Raw genomic sequence first — 23,083 nt, 5'->3', positions numbered from 1 at the left:
TGTAGTTGAATTGAATGATTTTGGTGGACACTGGAAGTTTCAGCCTCCAGTGGCCGGGAGACCTGAACACGCTGGGGAGCAGGGAGGTACTTTGGAGCTTCCTATATTGCAGTTGTTTTAGTAATGCTACATATCTCCCAAAAGTGTAGTACTTAGCTCAAGTAAGACATTTTGTGATTGTTTTAGTTAGTTAATGTGAAAGAAACTTTTCTTTAGGTTGTTGTATTAGTTGCCTGTGCATGATTTATGTTGATTTTAACTTGTTTGTTCTGTAAAAGTCTTACAATGTGAAATGTTGTCCTTTGGTTATTTTTGCTGGTCATTCAGAAATTATTTTTAAAAGTTGTTGATCTCTATGGGAATTGTAACAAAAATTACATTTTAAAATATAGCTATCTTGTAAAAACAACAGCTTCACAACATAATGCAAATCAGTATCATTGTGGAGAGGATGAGGGGTGGTCTTTCTGTGACCTGGGCACTCCATTCTCCCATATTCAAAAGCAAACTGCTCCATGGAGGCTCTTTGGGTGGTGTGTCTACCAGAGGGTGGAAAAATAGAGGCTCATCCTGATGCTTCAGGTTCATTTACCTCAGAGAGTACAAAATCATTGAACGATTTGTGGCTCTGGGTGTATGGGTCTTTGGACCTCACCCTTTTTGCTGACTGTGTGCTAGCAATGTTCATCCTTACCTGCTTTGTCTGGATGGAGCCTTCCCCAGGAAAAGACCCATCTTGGTCTGCCTCTCAGCCTCCAGCATCAGATATGTGTCCACATCAGAGAATTGTGAGGGGCTGGCTTGCCCAATTCTTAGCATCTGTTTCTCCTGAGATGTTCTTCTCAATGTATCCTCTGTGTTCCTCCAGTCTACAGTAACAGCTTTTAACGTGGCAGTAAACGGCTCAGACCTCCAGTGAAGCCAGTCAGGATGGTGATGAAATTGGCGGGGCCACCGTCCACCTGATGAATACGGAAAGTGTAAACTCTGCCCTGACATGTTTTGCCTAATATGTGGACAAAAAATGAAAATCTGAAATCATGTCCCTCTGCACTCCATCATATCAACTTCAATCAATGTAGCTGCTGATTTACTGCCAAACCTGTCTCCATGTCAACTGTGAGGTATTCTCCGTAAAACGGGTTTGGGGGGAGTCAATTATTGCCTCCTCCACCAAGCCCAGACTTCAGTAAGGCGTTCAACAAGGCTCCCCATGGGAGACTGGTTAGCAAGGTTAGATCTTACGGAATAGCCATTTGGATGCAGAACTGGCTCAAAGGTAGATGACAGAGGGTGGTGGTGGAGGGTGGTTTTTCTGACTGGAGGCCTGTGACCAGTGGAGTGCCACAAGGATCGGTGCTGGGTCCTCTTCTTTTTGTCATTTATATAAATGATTTGGATGCGAGCAAAAGTGGTATAGATAGTAAGTTTGCAGGTGACACCAAAATTGGAGGTATAGTGGACAGCGAAGAAGGTTATCTCGGATTACAACAGGATCTTGATCAGATGGGTCAATGGGCTGAGAAATGGCAGATGGAGTTTAATTCAGATAAATGCGAGGTGCTGCATCTTGGGAAAGAAAATCTGAGCAGCATGGAGCAGTCTTATACACATAATGGTAAGGTCCTAGGGAGTGTTGCTGAACAAAGAGACCTTGGAGTGCAGGTCCATAGCTCCTTGAAAGTGGAGTCACAGGTAGATAGGACAGTGAAGAAGGCGTTTGGTATGCTTTCCTTTATTGGTCAGAGTATTGTGTACAAGAGTTGGGAGGTTATGTTGCGGCTGTACAAGACATTGGTTAAGCCACTGTTAGAATATTGCGTGCAATTCTGGTCTCCTTCCTATCGGAAAGATGTTGTGAAACTTGAAAGGGTTCAGAAAAGATCTACAAGGATGTTGCCAGGGTTGGAGGATTTGAGCTGTAGGGAGAGGCTGAACAGGCTGGGGCTGATTTCCCTGGAGCGTCAGAGGCTGAGGTGTGACCTTATAGAGGTTTACAAAATTGAGGGGCATGGATAGGGTAAAATAGGCACAGTCTGGGGTGGGGGAGTCCAGAACTAGAGGACAAAGGTTTAGGGTGAGAGGGGAAAGATATAAAAGAGACCTAAGGGGCAACTTTTTCATGCAGAGGGTGGTACGTGTATGGAATGAGCTGCCAGAGGATTTGGTGGAGGCTGGTACAATTGCAACATTTAAAAGGCATTTGGATGGGTATATGAATAGGAAGGGTTTGGAGGGATATTGGCCGGGTGCTGACAGGTGGGACTAAATTGGATTGGGATATCTGGTCGGCATGGACGGGTTGGACTGAAGGGTCTGTTTCCATGCTGTACATATCTATGACTCTATGAGGTACAACTCTTGCCTACTGCAATACAGGAGTATTGAGTACCTATTACAAGGCTCACTCAGAAGTTGCATAATAATGGACCTCAGTTAAGAGCCCTGAGGATTTTAAAAGATGATTTCACTGTCCTCTTGTTTACATTGAAAAACGAGAAGTAAGGAGGCAGATATTTTCTCCATTGAGTTGACTTTATTGTGTGATGTGAAATTCCCGTGAAATAAATCTGATATTTCAGTTCATGCCAAATATTTAATAGCTGCTTTTAAAATTATATAACAGTAAGATTCTTGTTAATTAATTCTGGTATGTTCTTTCGACAGAAAATGATCCGAAGGTTTTGGAGCGGCAGGAACAGCAGCAACCATCATATATCGCACTAAGTTATATCAATAGGTATAAACACTTTTTATATTTTACCCTAAAACAAAATTTTGAATCTGAGCTTAGGACAACTTATGTTTTATAAAATGTCTTTTATCAATTATTTCAAATGCTTTTTGAATATACTTGAAGAGCCAACTCATTTCTTTGCCTGTAATAGCTTGTTTATTTATAAAATATGTAAATAATAATATGTTGTAAAATGCATGTAGTTTTATGTTGTGACGATTCATCCATTTCAGTTTTGTTTTGTTAAATACTAATACATTGTTTTCAGCATGTTTTATTGAAAATGTAGGTACTGAGCCATCTGTTCATAATAGTTTTTATGTTGTATTTGCTAACGGACAGCCTATTTCTTTATGTAGATTTTATCAACCTCTGCTTCACTGTGTCCAGTATCTCTGTCCTGCTAGTAATATATCTAGAGACAAAAACAGAAATTGCTGGAAAAGCTCAGCAGGTCTGGCAGCATCTGTGAAGAGAAATCAGCGTTAATGTTTCGGGAAGAGTGACCCTTCCTCAGTAATACATCTAACTTGGAGACAAATGATATTTTTGTGGGGAGAAGATGATGTTAGCTATTATTTTATTTCTTATTTGACCAACTAAACAACTGAAGAGCATAATGCATTGTAATTAAATCAGAGGCTTGAAAGAAAGCTAAAGATAATGGGATTGAAGACTGCTATACCAGAAAACAAGTCACTTAGTGCAACTCTGTTTTGCAGAAACCTTTGAAAAGATGGGATATTTTCCCATCAGTTCATTCTTTTTAAACAAGTTGGTACAGTGATGTTTAGTTTTCACATGTAATTTGGAAGGGGATATTGTTTCATGTGTGCAATGCAAAATATAACTTGATCAATCCACTTGCATCTTTCTGCTTATTTTTCAAAATTTTAGTTGCTGTAGATGATATTTATCTCCAGGTTGTATTCTGAACATTAAGCCTTCTCTAAAGCCCCTCTAATGGCATTCTTGAACTGGGAGTTAACAAGCCTGCAAGAATCATCAGATACGATTCAAATGTTAATAAGCTGAGAAGAGAAGATGGTGTAGTGGTAATGTTACAGGACTAATATTCCAGAGGCTCAAGCTAATATTCTTGGGGCAAGGGTTTAAATCCCACAACAATTAATTAAATCTAGAATTGAAAGCTAGTAATGATACATTGACAATGAAACTATCATTGATTATTATAAAAATACATCTGGTTGACTAATATACTTTTTAGGGAAGGAAATCTGATTGGACACTACCCTTGCATTACATTGCCTGCACCCCTCTTAGGAACTCAGCTCTTCATATTTTCTAATCAACCTGTTCAGAGATAGCATTACATACCTCTGGAGCAACTGGGACTTGAACCTAGGCCTCCTAGTCCAGAGATAGCAGTGCTACCACAACACCGCAAGAGCCCTCTCCAAGAACTGAGCTCTTAAATACAAATGAGTATCACTGGCTCTCAGTCAACTCTCTGGACCTGTCCTGATTGACCTTTAAAAGGATCTGCGCTTTAACATGATCCAGTGACAGCTGAACCTAGATTTCACATACACAGATCTTTGAAGGTGGTAGGACATACTAAGATTACAATGGTAACATATATGGAATCATGGGCTTCTTATAAGATTTGATTTGGTTTGATTTATTATTATTATATGTACTTAGATACAGTGAAAAATTTTGTTTTGTGTGCAGTATATGCAGATCATTACCATACAAAGATCATAGGATGATAGAACAGAGCAAGGAATACAAAGTTATAGCTGCAATGAAAGTACACAAAAAGCAGTATCAACATTAGATTTGAAATTTAAACGGTCCATTCAGAAGTCTAATAACCGCGGGAAAGAAGTTGTTCCTAAAACCGTTGGTACGTGTGTTTATGCTTTTGTATCTTCTGCCTAATGGAAGAAATTGGAAGAGATTATAACCGGGGTGGGAGGGCTCTTTGATGTTGGCTGCCTTGTAGATGGAGTCAATGGATGGAAGGTTGGCTTGCATGATGGACTGGGACTGTGTTCATAACTCTCCGTTTCTTAGGTTCTGGGCAAAAGTATTGCCAAACCAAGCCATGGTGCATCCAGATAGAATGCTTTCTATGGTGCATTTATTATTGTTAGTGAGACATGTTGAATTTCCTTGATCTACTGAGGAAGAAGAGGCGTCGTTGTGCCTTCTTGACTGTCCATCAACGTGAGTGAAAGTGAGGACTGCAGATGCTGGAGATTAGAGTCAAGATGTGGTGCTGGAAAAGCACAGCAGGTCAGTCAGCATCTGAGGAGCAGGAGAATCGACGTTTTAGGCAAAAGCCCTTCATCAGGAAAAGCTGTGCTTTTCCAGCACCATATTCTTGACATCAATGTGAGTGGTCCAGGACAGATTGTTGGTGATCCTCACTGCTAGCAACCTGACACTCACAAACATCTCCTCCTCAGATCTCTTGATGTAGTAGGGGCATGCCCTTCTCCTCGCTTCCTGGTCGATGATCAGCTTGTTAGTTTTGCTGATGTTGATGGAGAGCTTGTTATCTTTACACCACAACAATAAGCACTCTATCTCTTTCCTGTATTCTGTCTTGTCATTGTTTGATATCCAGCCTACAGTGAACTGGTAGTTGGAGTTAGGACGGAATTTGGCCTCATAATCATGATTGTATCGAGAGTACAGAACAAGGTTGAGAATACAGCCTTGTGGGCACCAGTGTTGAGAGTTGTTGTGCAGGAGGTGCTGTTGCCTATCCTCACTGATTGTGGTTTGTGGGTCAGGAAGTCAAGTATCTAGTTGCAGAGGGCAGAGCAGAGACCTAGGTCTTGGAGTTTAGAGATTAGTTTGGTTGGAATTATAGTGTTGAAGGAGGAGCTGTAGGTATTGTGGTATAGAATACAAAATTAGAGAAGGTGTGCTGAACCTTTAGAAGGCATAGTCATGCCACAACTAGAACACAGTCTTTAGTTTTGTCCACCATACTTTCGGAAGAATGTGGACCTTGAGAGGGTGCAGAAGAGATTTATCAGAATTGTTTGAAAGATGAGGGATTTTAACTACAAGGTTGGATTGAAAAAGTTGATGCTATTTTGCTTGGAACAAAGGAGATGCAGGAGACATTGATGGAATTGGATAATATAATGACAGGTTTAAATAATGATTTGGAGATGCCGGTGTTGGACTGGGGTGTACAAAGTTAAAAATCACATAACACCAGGTTATAGTCTAACAGGTTTAATTGAAAGCACACTAGCTTTTGGAGCATCGCTCCTTACCTCCCTATCACCTGATGAAGGAGCGATGCTCCGAAAGCTAGTGTGCTTTCAATTAAACCTGTTGGATTATAACCTGGTTTTGTGTGATTTTTAACTAGGTTTAAATAAGATAGACAAAGAAAAGCTGTTCCCATTAGCTGGTTATAAGAAGGCTAGGATCGTAGATTTCAGGTTAAGGCAAGAAGTGCACGGGGGTGAGGAAGAAATTTTATACACCGTAAATGGTAAACACCTGGAACTGCTGTCTCACAGCGCCAGAGACCTGGGTTCAATTCCCACCTCAAGCAACTATCTATGTGGAGTTTGCACATTCTCCCAGTGTCTGCGTGGGTTTCCTCCAGGTGCTCTGGTTGCCTCCCACAGTCCAAAGATGTGCAGGTTAGGTGAATTGGCCATGCTAAATTGCCCGTAGTGTTATGTGGAGGGGTAAATGTAGAGGAATGGGTCTGGGTGGGTTGCTCTTCGGAGGGTCGGTGTGGACTTGTTGGGCTGAAGGGCCTGTTTCCACACTGTAAGTAATCTAATCTAATCTAATCTAAAAACAACCTCCTATTTATGAGAATGATGGACCAGAGGCAATTTCAAAACAAAATTTGATAAGCACTTTCGAATAAATTTGCAGGGCTGCAGTAATAAGATGGTGGAATGTGGCTCAATGGTCTTTTCCACAGAAGACAGGAATGGAGTGGATGAGCTGTGTTGTAATAACTCTGATCTTCCTTCGTCTAGTTCCTGGGTGACTGTCATTTCCACATCCCTACAATGTGAGAATTGCAGAAAGAATCTAAAAGCTTGTCATACCACAACCTGTTAGACCTCAACAGACTGCTTCTTAGCTCTCACATTCATAATAATTCTGAATTTCTTCCAGTAAATACATTCAATCATTTCAAAAATGGTAAATTTCAGGGATAAAGTGTACATGCTGTTGTAACATATGCTGTCTTTCACAAATGACATTGTGAGAATTCTTAATGGTGCATGTTGAATGATCACAAATTTGTCAAGAAATGTAAATTAGAATTTTATAGCCATAAACATTAATCTACAAGTCAATGTGTTTCCTTTAAGAGGTGAGTTGCATTCTGAAAATTCATAGCTGGGAAATATTCAAATTCATATGAATGTCTTTTCCAGTCAGCATGAAGCATAGTTATTGCAGACTTTTAATCTTTGTCCAGAAAGCACAAATTCAGTCATTGCTACACAAGAGTTGGAATTTATCCTCTCCCTGGAGGTAGTGAGAAAGGGCAATTATTGGACAATTTGACCCTGGAGAGATATTCACTTCCCTGTTGCCACATCAAAAATAAGTTCTAGGTGGGAAAGTAAATTGGAGTCTTTCCTGACCAGCTTTGAATTAAAGCACTTAAGTGGCCAGTGAACAACCATTTATGGATATTAACTCACCACCTTCCTAATTACATACCTCCTGGAAAGCCATTGAATTGGCTGATTTCTTCACTGGGAAACCAAGACAACATGCTTGCCAAGTTTTGCGGGGAGAGTGGGGGGAAATCACTTTGGGGGGGGGAAATCTCCAGTTGTTCCAATGTGGGGGAAAACTGTCTGGGGACAGTGGGGTGGCTCTGAAAACCACCCTTTGACTTTGTCTCTGACCCCTCAAATCCCCTATCCCAATTATACCCACCCTGCAGGTGTAAAAAGAAAAAGACCTGCCTTCTCGCTGTTGGATCCCCTGAAGACCACTGCAAGACTTTACTGCTGGACTTTCAGACACGGAAGCCTTTGATTGTCCGGCAGTTTCTGGGGTGAGGGCTCCACTGACAATGACTGTTGAGGCTGAATTACTGACTAATGCTCACCAGTCAACTCTTCAGCTGGTTGGCATGTGATTGGTTGAGATTTATCAGCATATGGGTAATTAGTTAATGGTTGCCCCACCCCCCAACTTTTAGTGTCAAAAAAGGGAAAATCGCAGTCCAAGGAGTGCATGCATGTGTCAAGTAACAAGTGTTATCATTTTAAGCAAGCTGTTGGAATATACAGGGTTAATTTTATTGTGTAGAATAATGGGAAACATTAGAATTTGGTCTCGCAATGTTAAATAGCTTTTCTATATTAAAACTTTTTAAAGATGAAACTCAACTTTTTTAAGTTGACGTTCTACTCATATCAGTTAGACAAATGTAATATCCATAGTTTTAAAACAGAATTGGTGAAATGTGCAAGAAAGTCACGTTGAATTAATAAATTGTTTATAAACAATTTTGTAAGACTAACAATATCATATCAGTATTAACTAGTATTGCAAAACATTTAATTTGTTTCTCTCAACCAGTTGATACATTGCATTCTTTTGAAAGACTGGTGGCTCATTTTTAAAATCCATGACCACGTGTTGTGATAGGAGTAGAAAGTCAGGAGTAAGTCATTACCTAGCCCATGTTATTTCCTCCACACTTCAACTAGTATTTCAAACTGCAGGAGCCTTTCTTTCATCAGCTTAAACTGCGAGTGAACAGTGGCAGCTTTCCAGGTGTACTTTGCAAATTGGGGTTTAAATGTGGAACACATCAAATTAAAATTCGATATTAATTATTTTGTCTTGCTGCAATTCTGAAAAGCTTAAAGCAGCAAGGGTAATCGTCTAATTCATTGTATGTGTCTCAGTGAGCTTAATCATTATGTCAGTTCCCTAATAAAAGGTTATTATAGAAACAAAGATCCCAATTTTACATATGGTAGGCATGGGAGAATTACAGAAACTGGTCTCTAAGGTAGACTTGAGCATTCTTGACAAATGACGCCCATGCTGTGATCAGATACTCAACAAGAAATCTCGTTATTAACTAGGCCTGTATTGTTAATTAGCACTTGGGCTTCAAATTTTAAATCTGGCTTGAGATATATAATTTATCAAAAGCCGTAGCTTGCTGTCAGAATCCCATAATAAGTGTACATTATTGATGAATTGAGATTAAACTAAGATCGAAGAGAAATTGGGCTATAGGTTGAATTTTGAAAGGTCTGATTTCGATGTTTACAATGCTAATTTGGTATTTTGGAAAATAGCTGCAGTCCCTACATGATGAACAGCTGTGAATTTTCTTTTCAAAAAGACCGCCTTGTTTTGCCTATTCCTGCTGTCGTCCTCCTTTTTCTGCAATGGTCATCAATTTGCCTCTGAAATTGGGCTGACTTTCTGCATTGAACAGTTTGCTTTACAACTGTTTCCAGAGACAGGTGAAGCAAAAAACATTACCCATCACAGTTTTGATTTCAAGCTTTTGAAGTTATTGAAAATATGTCACAAAATTAGGATTGCAATTATGTTCCCCAAAAATGACATCCATCTGTTCACAAAGTCGACTGTAAATAAGAGGCATGTACCTGGTGGGTCCACTGCTTCCTCCGATGCCTGGAGTCCTGAACTCGAGAGCATAGATTTAGGGTGAGAGAGGAAAGTGATAATAAGGGCCTAAAGGTCTACTTTTTCACATAGAGGATGGTGTGTATATGAACTGCCAGAGGAAGTAGTGGAGGCTGGTACAATTACAACATTTAATAGGCATCTGGATGATATATGAACAGGAAGGGCTTAGAGAGATATGGGCCAAGTGCTGGCAAATGGATCTAGATAAGGTTAGGATATCTGGTTGGCATGGACGAGTTGGACCGAAGGGTCTGTTTCCGTGCTGTACATCTCTATGACTCCGTGCTCATTCCAAGTACTTTTAAAATATTTGAGATTACCAACTACAACTACTCTCCCAAGCTGTGCATTTCAGGCTCCCACCCACTCTGGGTGAAAACGGTTTTCCTCAAATCTACTCTAAACCTCCTGCCTTTCACTTTAAAATTATGCCGCCTTGCTATTGACCTTTCAACTAAGGAGAACAAGCTTCTTTCTATTCGCTCTGTCCATGTTCCTCATAATCTTATACACTTCAATCAGATCCCCTCAACCTTCACTGAAGTTATCCAGCCTCTCTTCCTAGCTAAACCGCTCCATCCAGGCCACATCCTGATGAATCTCCTTTGCACCCCTTACAGGGCAATTGCACCCTTCTTACAGTGTGGTGACCAGAACTGCACATAGTGCTCCAGCTGTGGCCTAACTAAAGTTATGTACTGCTTCAACAAGACTGCACTGATCTTTGAATCTGTACCATGCCTGATAAGGGCAAGTTAACTGTATGTCTTCCTAACTACTATATTAACTACCTGAAGGAGGGAAATAATGACACTAACCAGTCCACGTGGAAAGGGGTACAAGAGGCATGCAGCTATCTTCCAATGAGTGAAGGTAGGGCAGGAAATGTATTTGCATAACTTAAGAAACCATCCTTGTACATCTGCCACCTCCTGTAGGCAGGTCTGCAGCCTTAAAGCTTGGTTTGCAGTGCCATGGGGCCTGATGATCACAGCAGTATCGCAGTGTCTTAATACCAGCTCCTTTCACAGATCAGTTGGAGTTTTGTGTAGCATCTCCCAATCAGAAGGCCACAGTGTTTGTGAAATTACTCATGCCCTTTACAGAAAAGTAATTGTCCAGTTCACCATGGCGATGGAGAGTCAAGCTGCCTGAGCTGTGGGGTTTGTAGCTGTTGCTAGTTCCTTGAGGTTCAAGGGGTTATTGAGTACACCCATGTGCTGCTGCAACTCCCTAGCAGCCAGACTCCTAAACAGGAAGAGATTTCAATCCCTCAATGTCCAGTTACTTTGGAACCACAAGCAACAATTCCTGCAGGTGTGTGCCCACTATCCAGGGAGCTGCCATGTCACTTATATTCTGTATGATACCACTCCCACCCCCCACCACCACATCATCTCCAGGGCTGGCTTGTGAGTGACAAGGGGTACCCCCAGAAAAGATGGCAAATGACCCAGTGTGAAACTGCCAGACTTATGCTCTAAAGCTGCAATATCAATCCACCAGGACAATCATTGATCAGACTGTTGGTCCCTTGAAGATGTGGTTCCACTGCCTGAACCACTCAGAAGGAGCACACTATTAATTACTGGGCAGGATCCCCAGTAGAGTCATTATTGGCTGTAACCTGCAAGAACCCATCTCAATGATAGAAACCTTTGATTGCGAGGGACATACACGGGGAAGTAGTGGGCCTACACCAGGCTGATTGACTCAAGCAACACAAACATTGAACCTACTGTGAAACTTGAAAAGGTTCAGAAAAGATTTACAAGGATGTTGCCAGAGTTGGAGGATTTCAGCTAAGGAAGAGGTTGAGTAGGCTGGGGCTGTTTTACCTGGAGTGTCGAAAGCTGAGGGTGACCTTATAGAGGTTTATAAAATCATGAGGGGCATGGATAGGATAAATAGACAAAGTCTTTTCCCTGGGGTGGGAGACTCCAGAACTAGAGGGCATAGGTTTAGGGTGAGAAGGGCAAGATATTAAAGAGACCTAAGGGGCAACTTTTTCATGCAGAGGGTGATACGTGTATGGAATGAGCTGACAGAGGAAGTGGTGGAGGCTAGTACAATTGCAACATTTAAAAGGCATCTGGATGGGTATATGAATAGGAAGGGTTTGGAAGGATATGGGCTGGGTGCTGTCAAGTTGGACTAGATTAGGTTAGGATATCTCATCGGCATGGATGAGTTGTACCAAAGGGTCTGTTTCTGTGCTGTACATCTTTATGATTAGATCAAGCTTAGATTGCTGATTTCCAGAGGGTTTCCTACTCACAGATGGGACCTGTGCATGCAAGTGTCAGTGCTGAGCAGTCTTCACAGTCCTGCAGCTGAAGAACATGTTCACGGGGCTCATTGCCTCTCAAGGTATTCCAGAAGGGAACACAAAACTGTTATTTACATAGAAGTGATTTACAAAATGTTCACATTCATGTACCCAAAGTGAATTCGATTTTCTTTCATCCCATGTTTCCTTGCACTACGTCTGGATGATCCCTTAGCAGCAGTGAGCTGCTGGAAACCTGCTAACTGCTTTGTTAACGTGCCACTGAAAGCTTTAGTGTTGTCCTTTTGTGACCCTGGACGTAGCTGCCCCCACTCTGCTTGTGGGTATCCCGCACAAGTGCACTCCGATCTGCTTGGGTTCCTGGCAGAGGTGAGTTGCTGGATTCTGAATGGACAATTCTTGGTTGCCTCCCTGTTGGTACACAGTGGACATCTCACAGCCCTTGATGGGATGTGGCAACTGGAGGGAAGGTTATTTGTCCCCCTTTCACAGATCCAATGGATGAAAGCACCTACAGCTCAAACGACGGAGTGCAACTCTGAGTGCATATCTCTCAGCTACTGAAGGTTGTGCTAAACCTTGCTGTCCATTGAGACAGCCATGTGGTGGCACACCAGAGACGCAGATCAGACAGGATATGAGCAGACTCCTCTGCCCTTCACTTCAGCCTGTACAAGGTTTCTGGCATCTCTACAGCATGTTCCACTGCTTTCTTCTACATCTCCATTGATACATTAATGACCGAATCTGGCTGGAACCTCCTCATCTGTGCTGGCCTCAGCATGAGCCTGATCTCTAGCAACCACCCAAGTTTCAGAGAGCTTGGCCATTTCTTTCTTCTCCAGCTAAAGGCCTGTGTCAGTGCTATGCTGACCAGAATATGACCCTCAACCTATTCTAGATAATCATTATTCACTAAGGTGGGATTCTCTGCTTTGGTGGATAGCATGCTGGCAGTGATTCCTCGGAGGGTCCAAGCTGCTCCCTCAGAAGTGGACTTTACGGAGCATAGAGAGAGGTTCAGGGGGAATGGGGATCTTCCTCATCCTCATTGGCTCTGTGGTTGTGATCCAGAAGCTGGGGGAAAAACCTTTAAAGGTGTGTTAATATTGGAATGAGCCATCTTACCAAAGTCTGCAATAGAAATTTGGTGCTTTACCTGCAGATGTGAGAAACTGTGTGGAACTTTCCTTACAAGATGGCTCGACATAGCCAATCTTCCCTTTTACTTAGATCTGCTGCCCATACTTGTTGAATGTGTGAGGATTTGGAAGTTGGTACCAAAATAGCAAATATGCTTGGAGGATCCAGTAAATGCAGGAATGCCATCATGCTAGGGAGAGGGGGATAGCCACTGGCAACTTCAAGCATTCTTGAAATGTGCAAAATGAGGGACAGGAGGTAAGATCCATGGATTGGCCAAGTGAGGTAAAAGTGTGGTAAGCTTTAAAGCCCAAAGTCAAGTTCTGAAAGTGAACTTGGCCCCAGGAAAATATGATAAACTTGAGAAAAGGGTAATGCATAGGGAGAGAGATCTAGCAGTAGTAATCCAGAATGCAACAGAAGGGTGTGCGAAGGTCATAATTTAATAAGAGCAAGGACTATGGAATGGATTCAGAATATCACGCAAAGTAGAAGCCCTAATGATTGAGACATTTTAGTGGCTCTAAACAAATTAGAGCGTAAATTAATAAAGGATGTCGAACACAAAAATTGGAAATCTGTACAGTTTGGTGTATACATTGAGGTACTAGATAGGGAACAGCCAGCTTTCTCATTAAATTGGCTGTGTACAGAAAAGTTGTTTCCTGATGGGACACATAGTGCTAAAGTCAAAAGTGTCTTGGGTTTCAAAAAAGAATAAATTTGGTGATCAAGGTGTTATAGTGGCTTCCCCTACTGCAGGATGAGTGCTCCTGAAGACCTTAGTTCCTTTCGCAACATACTCCTGAAAATGAAAGCTAATCAAAGCTATATTTTTGCAGGGCGAAAAGCTTCACACGAGAATATTTTGAAACCACCTAAAAAGTAGGTGACTCAGAAGGGAAGCTATGAAAATTAAACAAATGTCTTTATGGTTTGAATGATGTAGTGAGAGTGCATGTCATCTTGCTGGAAGTAAGTTGCTTCAAGCAGATTCAGCAATGTTCCACTGCTACCACAAAAAGAAAATTACAGGCACCTTTATGATGCACATCAGTGATTTTCTGTGAGGAGGTTCGATAAAATTTGAGTGGTGTGATAGATCAAGCAAAAAAAAAATAATCTAAGATTGGAAGTCAGCATTTATATACAAAGGGCTAAAAATTAACCAGAATGAGTGAGAAGTAATTTTGGATGAGCAGTCTTTTAAACTACTAATTACATTCTGATAAATTAGGCCAGGTCCTTGCAGAAAGACGATTTTCCAGGGAGGAATCAGACCAGTTGTGAAGTTTGAACAATCCATTGTGGGTTCAGACTAGGCCTGATAGAAGTTATGATGCATTGGAACTGAAACATGCCGTTATTGAGGAAGTCTTGAAAGTGAATAAAATGTTAAAGAAATGAATTTGTGAAAACACACTCAATTTTCAAGCTTTGTGTGACATAGAATAATAGGAAACAGGAGCAGGAGTAACCCATTTACCCCTTCAAAACTACTCTGCCATTCATGGCCAATCATCCGACCCAATAACTTGTTCCTGCTTTTTTTGCCTCATCCTTTGATCCTTTTAGCCCCAAGTGCTAGATACAATTCATTCTTGAAATCATACAGCTTTTTGGCCTCAACTGCATTCTGTGGTAGTGAATTCCATATACCCACCACAGTCTGGGTGAAGAAATTTATCCTCATCTCAGTCCTAAATGGTTTAGATGGTGAGCCCTGGTGCAGGAAATCTCGTCCACCACCTCCCCCCCCCCCCCCCCCCACCCCCACCCCCACACCCCCAAACCCCCTAAAGCTCCTGCATCAGCCGCTGTCACCATGACCTTTGGGAACTCTCCCCACCTTTCTACATATGCCCTACCTAATACTATTAGAATTTTATAGATTTCAAAGAGATCCCTCCTCATTTTTCTGAACTCCAGCAAATATAATCCTAGGAGAAAGTGAGGACTGCAGATGCTGGAGATCAGAGCTGAAAATGTGTTGCTGGAAAAGCGCAGCAGGTCAGGCAGCATCCAAGGAGCAGGGGAGTCGACATTTCGGGCATGAGCCCTTCTTCAGGAATTCTTCCTGAAGAAGGGCTCATGCCCGAAGTGTCGATTCTCCTGCTCCTTGGATGCTGCCTGACCTGATGCGCTTTTCCAGCAACACATTTTCAGCAAATATAATCCTAGCCAATTCAACCTTCCCTTCAACGTCAGTCCTGTTATCCCAAGGTGACCGAGAGATATGAAGCTTATCTTTGTTCAGAGTTGTTTGAATGACTTTCACAGTTTTATTTCCCCTCTTTTGAAGATTTTATTTATATAAAGGGTGAACAGGTTGAACTGGTTGTGCAACGGAGCAGTAAGATTGAGTAGCCAATAATTTCTCGGCAAGGTACTAAATGAATATGTTTCCTCTGTGTTTACTGTGGAGAAAGACATGAAGACTTAGGAACTTGGGGATGTTAGTGATCATATCTTGAGGACATTCCATATCACAGTAGAGAGGTGTTGGATGTATGAGAATTGGATGCAAGAGGCTAGAGAAGAAATTGCGGAGGCCCTGGCTGATATTTTTGCATTATCGTTAGCCACAGGTGAGGTCCTGAAAGATTGAAGGGTAGCGAATGTTGTGCCCTTATTCAAGAAGGGCTGCAAAGAAAACCATGAGAATTGTAGACCGGTAAGCCTAACATCTGTGGTAGGTAAGTTCCTTGAGAAGATAATGAGAGATAAGATATACATGCATTTGGAAAGAGATGGGTTGATTAGGAGTAGTCAGCATTGCGTTGTGAGTGGGAGATCATGCCTCACAAATTTGTTAAGAGTTCTATGATGAAGTGATCAGGAAGGTTGACGAGGACAGGATGGTAGATATAGTCTATATGGATTTCAGTAGGCGTTTGATAATGTTCCAAGTGGTCGGCATTTCTGGAAGATTAGATCACATGTAATCCAGGGAGAGCTGGCAGATTGGATACACAGTTACCTTGATGGTAGAAAGCAGAAGGTAATAGTGGAAGGATGCTTGTCGGACTGGAGGCCTGTGAGTAGAGGAGTGTCTCAGGGGTTGGTGCTGGGCCCACTGCTGTTTGTTACCTATAATCAATAATTTGGATGAGAATGTCCAAGGCATGATTAGTAAGTTTGCCAATGACACCAAAAATAGGAGGTATCATGGACTGGGAGAAAGGTTATCAGAAATTGAACAGGATCTTGATTAGCTAGGGTAGTGGGCCAAGAAATGGCAAATGGAGTTTAATATAGATAAGTGTGAAGTCTTGCGTTTTGGAAAGTCAAATCAAGATAACAGTTTCATGTTGAAAAGTAGGGCCTTAAGGAGCGTAGCACAGTTCAGATGCATAGTTCTCTGAAAGTAGAGTCACAGGTAGACAGGGCAGTGAAGAAACCTTATCAGTTAGGGCATTAAGTATAGAAGTTTGGAAGTTATATTGCAGTTATACAGGACATTGGTGAGGCCACACTTGGAGTATCGTGTTCTGTTTTGGTCACCTCGCTATAGGAAGGATATTATTAAGCTGGAAAGAGTGCAGAAGAAATTTACAAGAATGCTGCTAGGACTCAACAGTCTTAGTTATAGGGAGAGGTTGGACAAGTTTTTTTTCTTTCGAGCCTAGAAAACTGAGGGGGGATCTGATGGAGGTGTATAAGATTATGAGGGGCATGTATAGGATGAATACACTCAGTTTTATTCCCCAGTGTTGGGGAATCAAGGACTAGAGGGCATCAGTTTAAAGTTAGAGGGGAAAGAATAAAAGGGAATCTGAGGGACAATTTTTTTTTTACACAGGGTGGTGTGCATTTTGAATGAGCTGCCAGCAGAAGTAGTTGAGGTGGGTACATTAACAACATTTAAAAGGCATGTGGACAAAAACATGGATAGGAAAGGATTAGAAGGAAATGGATCAAATGCAGAGAAATGTGGTTAGAATGGATAGACATTTTGGTCACTATAGACCAGTTTGGGCCAAAGGGCCAGTCTCCGTGCTGTCAGACTCTATGACAAAGAAAGGTGTCTTGGTTTCTGTCTCACCAACTTGCTTAGGTCCAAACTGACATTAGTGAGATGAAGTATAATATTGAGAAGTATGAGGCTGGTTGCAGCTGTCATAAGAATAGTAAACAAAACATTTTTAGAAGACTTAAAATTTGTTGATTTTCTGATGGACTTGGATATACTCATTCAAGGTTCACAAAGTAAACATGCAAGTGTACAGTAAACAGGAATGCAAATGCACATTGGCTTTTATTAAAAAGGAATTTGAGTACAGCGATAATGAATTCTTGCTATAGTTGTACAGTGTTTGGCTGAGAACATACCCAGAAATGCGGTTTTAAATACACTCCCCATATATAAGGAAGGATATATTCTGTTGGAGTCGAGAGTGTGGTGCTGGAAAAGCACAGCAGGTCAGGCAGCAGCCGAGGAGCAGGAGAATCAACGTTTCAGGCAAAAGCCCTTCATCAGAAATGTTGGAGGCAAAGCAGCGCTGGTTCACTAGATTGATTCTGAGGTTAATGATTTGTCCTGTGATGAGAGGCTCAATAAATTGGATTTATATTCTTAGAGTTCAGAAGAATGAGAGGTGATCCCATTGAAAAATACAACGATCTGATAGGATAGGCATTGGCAGGTTATTTGCCTGTCTGTGCTATGCATTCTAAATTCACCAATCTCAAGACAAATAGGCAATAGTTTGGGAATGGGGTGAGGAGAAATTTATTCACTTAAAGTGATGTAAATTTCTGGAATTCTCTATGGCAGGGAGTTGTAAATGTGCCACTATATTTAAAGCAGAGAGGCAGATCCTTGATCCAATGAACTGAAGGATGGGGGTGGGGAGGAGGCAGGCAAGAAAGTGAATTCAAGTCCAAAATCAGCTACGATCATATTGAATGGCAGAGCAGGCTTAAAGGACCCATTTCGTCTACTACTACTCCCTATTTCTTTCTTTTGCTAAATTCAAAAACAAAATAAAAATGTAAAACAGATCATTTTGACACACCTTCTAAATATAATTTTATATGGTATGAGAAAAAAATAACCAGTAGGACTGCACTGTTGACTGACGTAAGGATGTATTTGTCATTATTCACAATAGCCCATAGGGGTCTCTGATGCATCACAGAATGGCCTTTTATCCATTTATGATGTTTGATAATTAAATCCTAATTTTATTTGAACCACTCTTGAGGTTGGGGGTTTCATCAGTTATAAAAAGCAAACAGTTATCCTGTTTTACATTCTTCAACCTAGACCAAACATTAGTCTTATTTGTTGTAAGTTTATCTGTGAAAATGGTGACATCCCATATGTCCAAGACCCCTGTTGTCCAAATATAGTGCGTGACGGTGTACCGATTTAGCTGTAGCGGCTTCTGAATTTTAATGATGTTGGAGATATTGCGTGTCCTTCAGCTTGTTAAACTGACATGACCACTCCATAAATCAAAATACCTGTGTATCATAAAATCAATACAAAAATGCAAACTCAGCGTAAACCCTTAACTATCTTTCTCTCTTGCAAGAATCTTACAATTTAAACTTGAGATGAAAACAGATCAGATGCTTGTGCAAAATCAAAATATATTTTAATTTACATTGAGATAAAAACATCAAAATTCAGAGTCAAACCTCAACAAAATAGATGACAGTAGGTTAAATTTTGGTCTTTGCTTTTACGGTCCAGTTTTCTACAACTCTAAACTTCTTTATTTTTGTCCTCCAGCAAAAAAACAGGGAAGCTTAAACAGTCAATAAATGTTAATCCAGTTAGAACTCTTGCATGCAGCTTGTGGGTATTTTGAAACTTGTTTTGTTTCATCTTGCCTTGAAAGTGGTGATCCCCAGAGTCAGTGAGTAAAGCTAGAGACCTCCCACAGACTTGTAATAAGATCTTTCAAGTTTAACCCTTATTTGTAGATGCAGTAAAAACCTTAACATGAAAAGTGACCAGCAACAAATAGGATGTAGGTATTTTGTGATTTGTGGCCAGGTCTTCACAATCAGTAATCATACAGCTATTTTTCTTGTTTACATTCCTGAACCTATTCAGATTTCTAACTGATGCTGCACGCCGTGAGCGTGAGCAGATGAGAAAAAGACATCAGGCCAAGTTAACACCAGCCCTTTCCAGTCCTGTGGGAAGGGGCGGCACACCTGCATCACCTCACCCTGGTAACGGAAGCTCTGCTTTTCCAGGGACACCACCAGTTACACCATCCTCTTCAGCCTGCAGTGGAACACCAACAGGTTGGTACATCTAAACAAAGCAAAACTACATCAGCCTTTTAGAGCCAGATTTTGATAATTATATCAATAATAAATTTACATAAACATTGTATAAATATACATTTTAAATAGACTTATAAGGAATATCCATGGGCTAAGTAGGTAGAACTTATTTAATGAATGAATATTGAAAATCAGCAAAACCGCTGTACAATTCAAAACACAGTGTTGGGTCCCTGACATTGCTGGATCTTATGAGCAAATAAGGTACTATGCAGCTATAAATGTATGGTAGATTTATTTATTTTGGCAAAGTAATTTGAACTGAGTATCCTGTCTTGCTTGTAATGGAATCTTTGGAATGCTGGTAGAATTGTGGTGGTTAGGTAAACTTTGATTTTAATGTAATCTAGTGGGAATTACTGGTTTGACCATGCGCTTTTCTAGTCATGAAAGCAGAAAAGGAAATGAGCTATAATTTGCATATATAGAGTTCTTTTAACATAAATCTCTCAAGGCATTTTACAGAGATTGGAGAAAGATTGTAGGAGACCAAAGCTTTGGTGAAAGAGGCAGGTCTTAAGAGGAACCTCTAACAGGTGGAGGTGAAAAGAATTCAGGAGAATGAAATCTAGGAATGCGGAAGGTTGGCCGCTATTGGATTGAAAGGAGTGAATAACAAAACTGGAGTCATGAACTAAGAGTTCCAAGAGGTTTATTTTAAGTACTGCAGAAGAGATGAAGCTAAGGAGGGCAAGACCATAGATTTAAGGTCAAGAATTTTAGACTTGCTGGGGACATTGGTGGGGATGAGATGTTGAAAAGCAAATTTAGCTACTGAACTGAGCCAAGAAAATAAATGAGTATTGAATTAGATTGAAAGTTTTTTGAAAAAAATCAAACATTATTAGGGCAGCAAGATCACAACTATGATACTATATAGTATATATAAATAATATTTTAAGCCATGAACTTGCATTGGATCCACTGTTAATCTTTGAAAATGGAAGTTCTACCACAGCTGAGCTATGTTGGAGGTTTATGCAATTTTCATTAAATGCATGCAGGCCATCCATATATGGAAATGATTAATTCTTAGTTTTACTAAACATGCAATACAATAAGAGTCCATCAGCTTTTTTGCAATTCTTAGGTATGTGGTAGACAATCTATAGGATTTATGCAGTCATAACAATCATTCTAGTTCCTATTTTCCATTGTATATTTTTGACACATGAGAAAAACACTTAATACCAGATATCTTCTTTGCAGTATTCCGGTTATTAAACTCCCAAGTCATAAACTTTAGGTAGAATCAAATACTAATTTAGACTCCATTCCTCCTCCTTCAGAAATTAGCTTACAATGAATGTGTAACAAGCTATTTGAAGAAAGTAACGTAAACCTAAGTTATTCACTGTTCAAGTAAAGTATTCAGATTCTCAGCATGCTATGCAGATTACAGAGTGTCTTCCTTGATTGATTGCAGCAGCTAAAATATGAAAGTAACATTTTAAGACACTTATTTCATAAAATTTGATCATTTAAAACAGACCATTTTATTCAGCATGAAGTTATGCTTGAAGTGTTTTTCTCATGGAAGGTGCACTGTGTGGGGCAGATAGGAGCCATGGGGATGACTTGGTGCTGGTTTTTAGTAGTTTCATAAAGAGGTAATACGATCGCTATGTTGAAAGCTGCAGCCTCAGTTACTTGCACGCAAAGCTGCGCATGAGGTACTGTAGGGTCTAACATGTTCTGAATGGTGCTCTTTCCAATGCAAAAACTCTGTGGCTTCTAACTGAATATAGTGTGTTTAATGAATCAATTATTTTTCAAAAAGTATTTTGGGAAAGATACATTGGTTAAAAATGTATTATCAACATAACTTGTTAATGTAGCTCGGGGGTCATGATTTATTTAAAAATCTATATTGCTGGAAAGAAACCTTTCTTGTATTCAATATTTAGGTTTTGCCAGCCACATTGAAATCAAAAGACCAAACTCGCAATTTCATGTACGATTCATGGCATGCATCTTGTTGCACAGCTGTGCATCACATTAGAGAAGGCAAATTAACATTTGAATGTCTTCTGAAGTGGATGCTAATTGCAGACTGTTAATTACTGTCATTAGGTAGGCTGCTAAGAGGTGCAACAAAGCATCAGACTCATGATCTTGTTGTTTGAAAATGATCTCCATCTAATAAAAAACATGTCACTTGCAGAAATTGTAAATGCAAAATTTGCTGATGCAGTTGAAAATTTCGCCATCAGTAGCCTTCTTGTGATGGATGCATTCTTGACACTGATTCAGTGTTTAGAGACTGAAAATAATGAGTATCAATGTTCTATCATCAGAATATGCAAAGCTGAAATAGATTCTGTGTGTCTTTTAATTAAAGGAAATGTTAGCAGACTCTTTGCACAGCTATGTGATTAAATCTGACGATTCCGATCTGTACCTGGTGTCTGAATAAGACTGTGCTTGGCTTTCAAAAAGACTTTAACAACAGTGTGCATAAATTTTAAGTTGAAAATGGACTATTTACACCAATAATATTTTCAGAATGCATTATAAAATTAAATGTGTAGTTTTCATAGTTTTCTTGTTTTCAGGGTACTTTTCTGTATATAAGAAGACTTTCAGTTGTAATCTTTAGTTTACAAGTTGTTACAGAGGTTCTAAATTTTCATGTAGTGAAACATGAGGTAATATTCGATACAGATTGCCTGACTGTTAATATCTTATAAAATGTGAGTAGATTGAAGTTTTCCAAGTGAAGAATTGTGTGCTTTCTTTGCTCACTTTGTATCTTTGTGCTCCATGTTAACTTATTGGAGCAGTAGCTGTTTTTTCAGTTTAAACTGAAAAGTGCCCTTTTCCATTTGTACTTTGTTCCTTGCCTTAGTTTCTCTCTTTCTCGCACATTATTGTAGCTTTCTCTTTTCTGTGTGTGGTGCTTGTTGAACTGTTTATTCTTGCTTCAGTTGCTTGGTTAGTGTGCTGCTAGTTGAAATGATTCATGGCCCTGACAGATGTCTGGTACAGCTGGATGTGTCCTTGATCATCCCAAAAGTCTGGACAGCACTGTCATTCACCATTGCCCAAATTATCTTTGTATTGACTGTGGAACCCTCTGTGACAGAACTGTAATGGCTAATTACCCAGGATGCCTTTGGCAGTTCAAAACACAAGTGTGTTAGCTATGTGGCTATTGAATGTCTTACATTTATAATAATTTCACAGGGCAGGGGAAGTGGACAAGAGTCTTCATTTAAAGCAATTCTTCTAAATATGGATTTTTTTTATTTAAAAAAAGCTAACCTCATCCCTATTTATTTTCTTTCCTGAATCTTTAGGCAGTGAATTAGATGAAGAAGAAATTGAATGTGAAGATTCTGACAGTGATGAATCATGGACAACAGAAAGTGCTATCAGCTCTGAGACTATTCTAAGTTCAATGTGCTTGAATGGGGATGATGAGAAGCCATTTGCTTGCCCTGTGCCTGGCTGTAAAAAGAGGTACAAGGTATGTATTGTGTCCAGCAAACAAGCTGTCCTTGAAAATGCCAATAAAAATGCTCTTAAAAGGTACACCTTTCTATTTACACTGTTCTGCAATGCATAACAGAAACTAAGATCAGAGATTTCATTTTTCACAACTTTTCAAATTAACAAGCTTTTGCTCCGTGTTCCTATGAATCATAAATGTGTATTAGAGTGAGGTTTTGGAGAGGGAATAGAGGGTACAAAATCCCATTCTGACTGTTAGTGAAGATGATGAGTTCCCTGGAGGCCAGGCAAACCATAGTGGGAACAGCTTTTCACACAAAGAATACAGTAATTTGCCACATCCTGTCCAGGTCCTGTTTGAATGTCAGTCCTGTCTTAATTACCAGTATAACAAAGCTATTCTATGTTATTCTGAAATCTTTCTGGCTCCACGTCTGATGCACGAGAGCCGTCCAGCTGAATTGCTCAAACATCATTATTGAAAGAACAAGCAGACT

At 40.3% G+C, this 23,083-nt stretch overlaps 1 protein-coding gene across 1 annotated transcript in view; it reads left to right on the top strand.

The window, feature by feature from the left end:
• LOC140482161 (juxtaposed with another zinc finger protein 1-like) overlaps positions 1-23,083 on the top strand; it is a 114,496-nt gene that overhangs the window by 78,675 nt on the left and 12,738 nt on the right. The window contains exons 2-4 of the mRNA XM_072579171.1: positions 2,668-2,740; positions 18,895-19,091; positions 22,433-22,602. Coding sequence (XP_072435272.1) covers positions 2,668-2,740; positions 18,895-19,091; positions 22,433-22,602 — 440 coding nt within the window. The remainder of the gene's footprint in view (positions 1-2,667; positions 2,741-18,894; positions 19,092-22,432; positions 22,603-23,083) is intronic.

The sequence above is a fragment of the Chiloscyllium punctatum genome, chromosome 10, assembly GCF_047496795.1.
Source record: "Chiloscyllium punctatum isolate Juve2018m chromosome 10, sChiPun1.3, whole genome shotgun sequence".
Lineage (NCBI taxonomy): Eukaryota > Metazoa > Chordata > Chondrichthyes > Orectolobiformes > Hemiscylliidae > Chiloscyllium > Chiloscyllium punctatum.
This window is presented reverse-complemented; position numbering and strand designations above follow the sequence as displayed.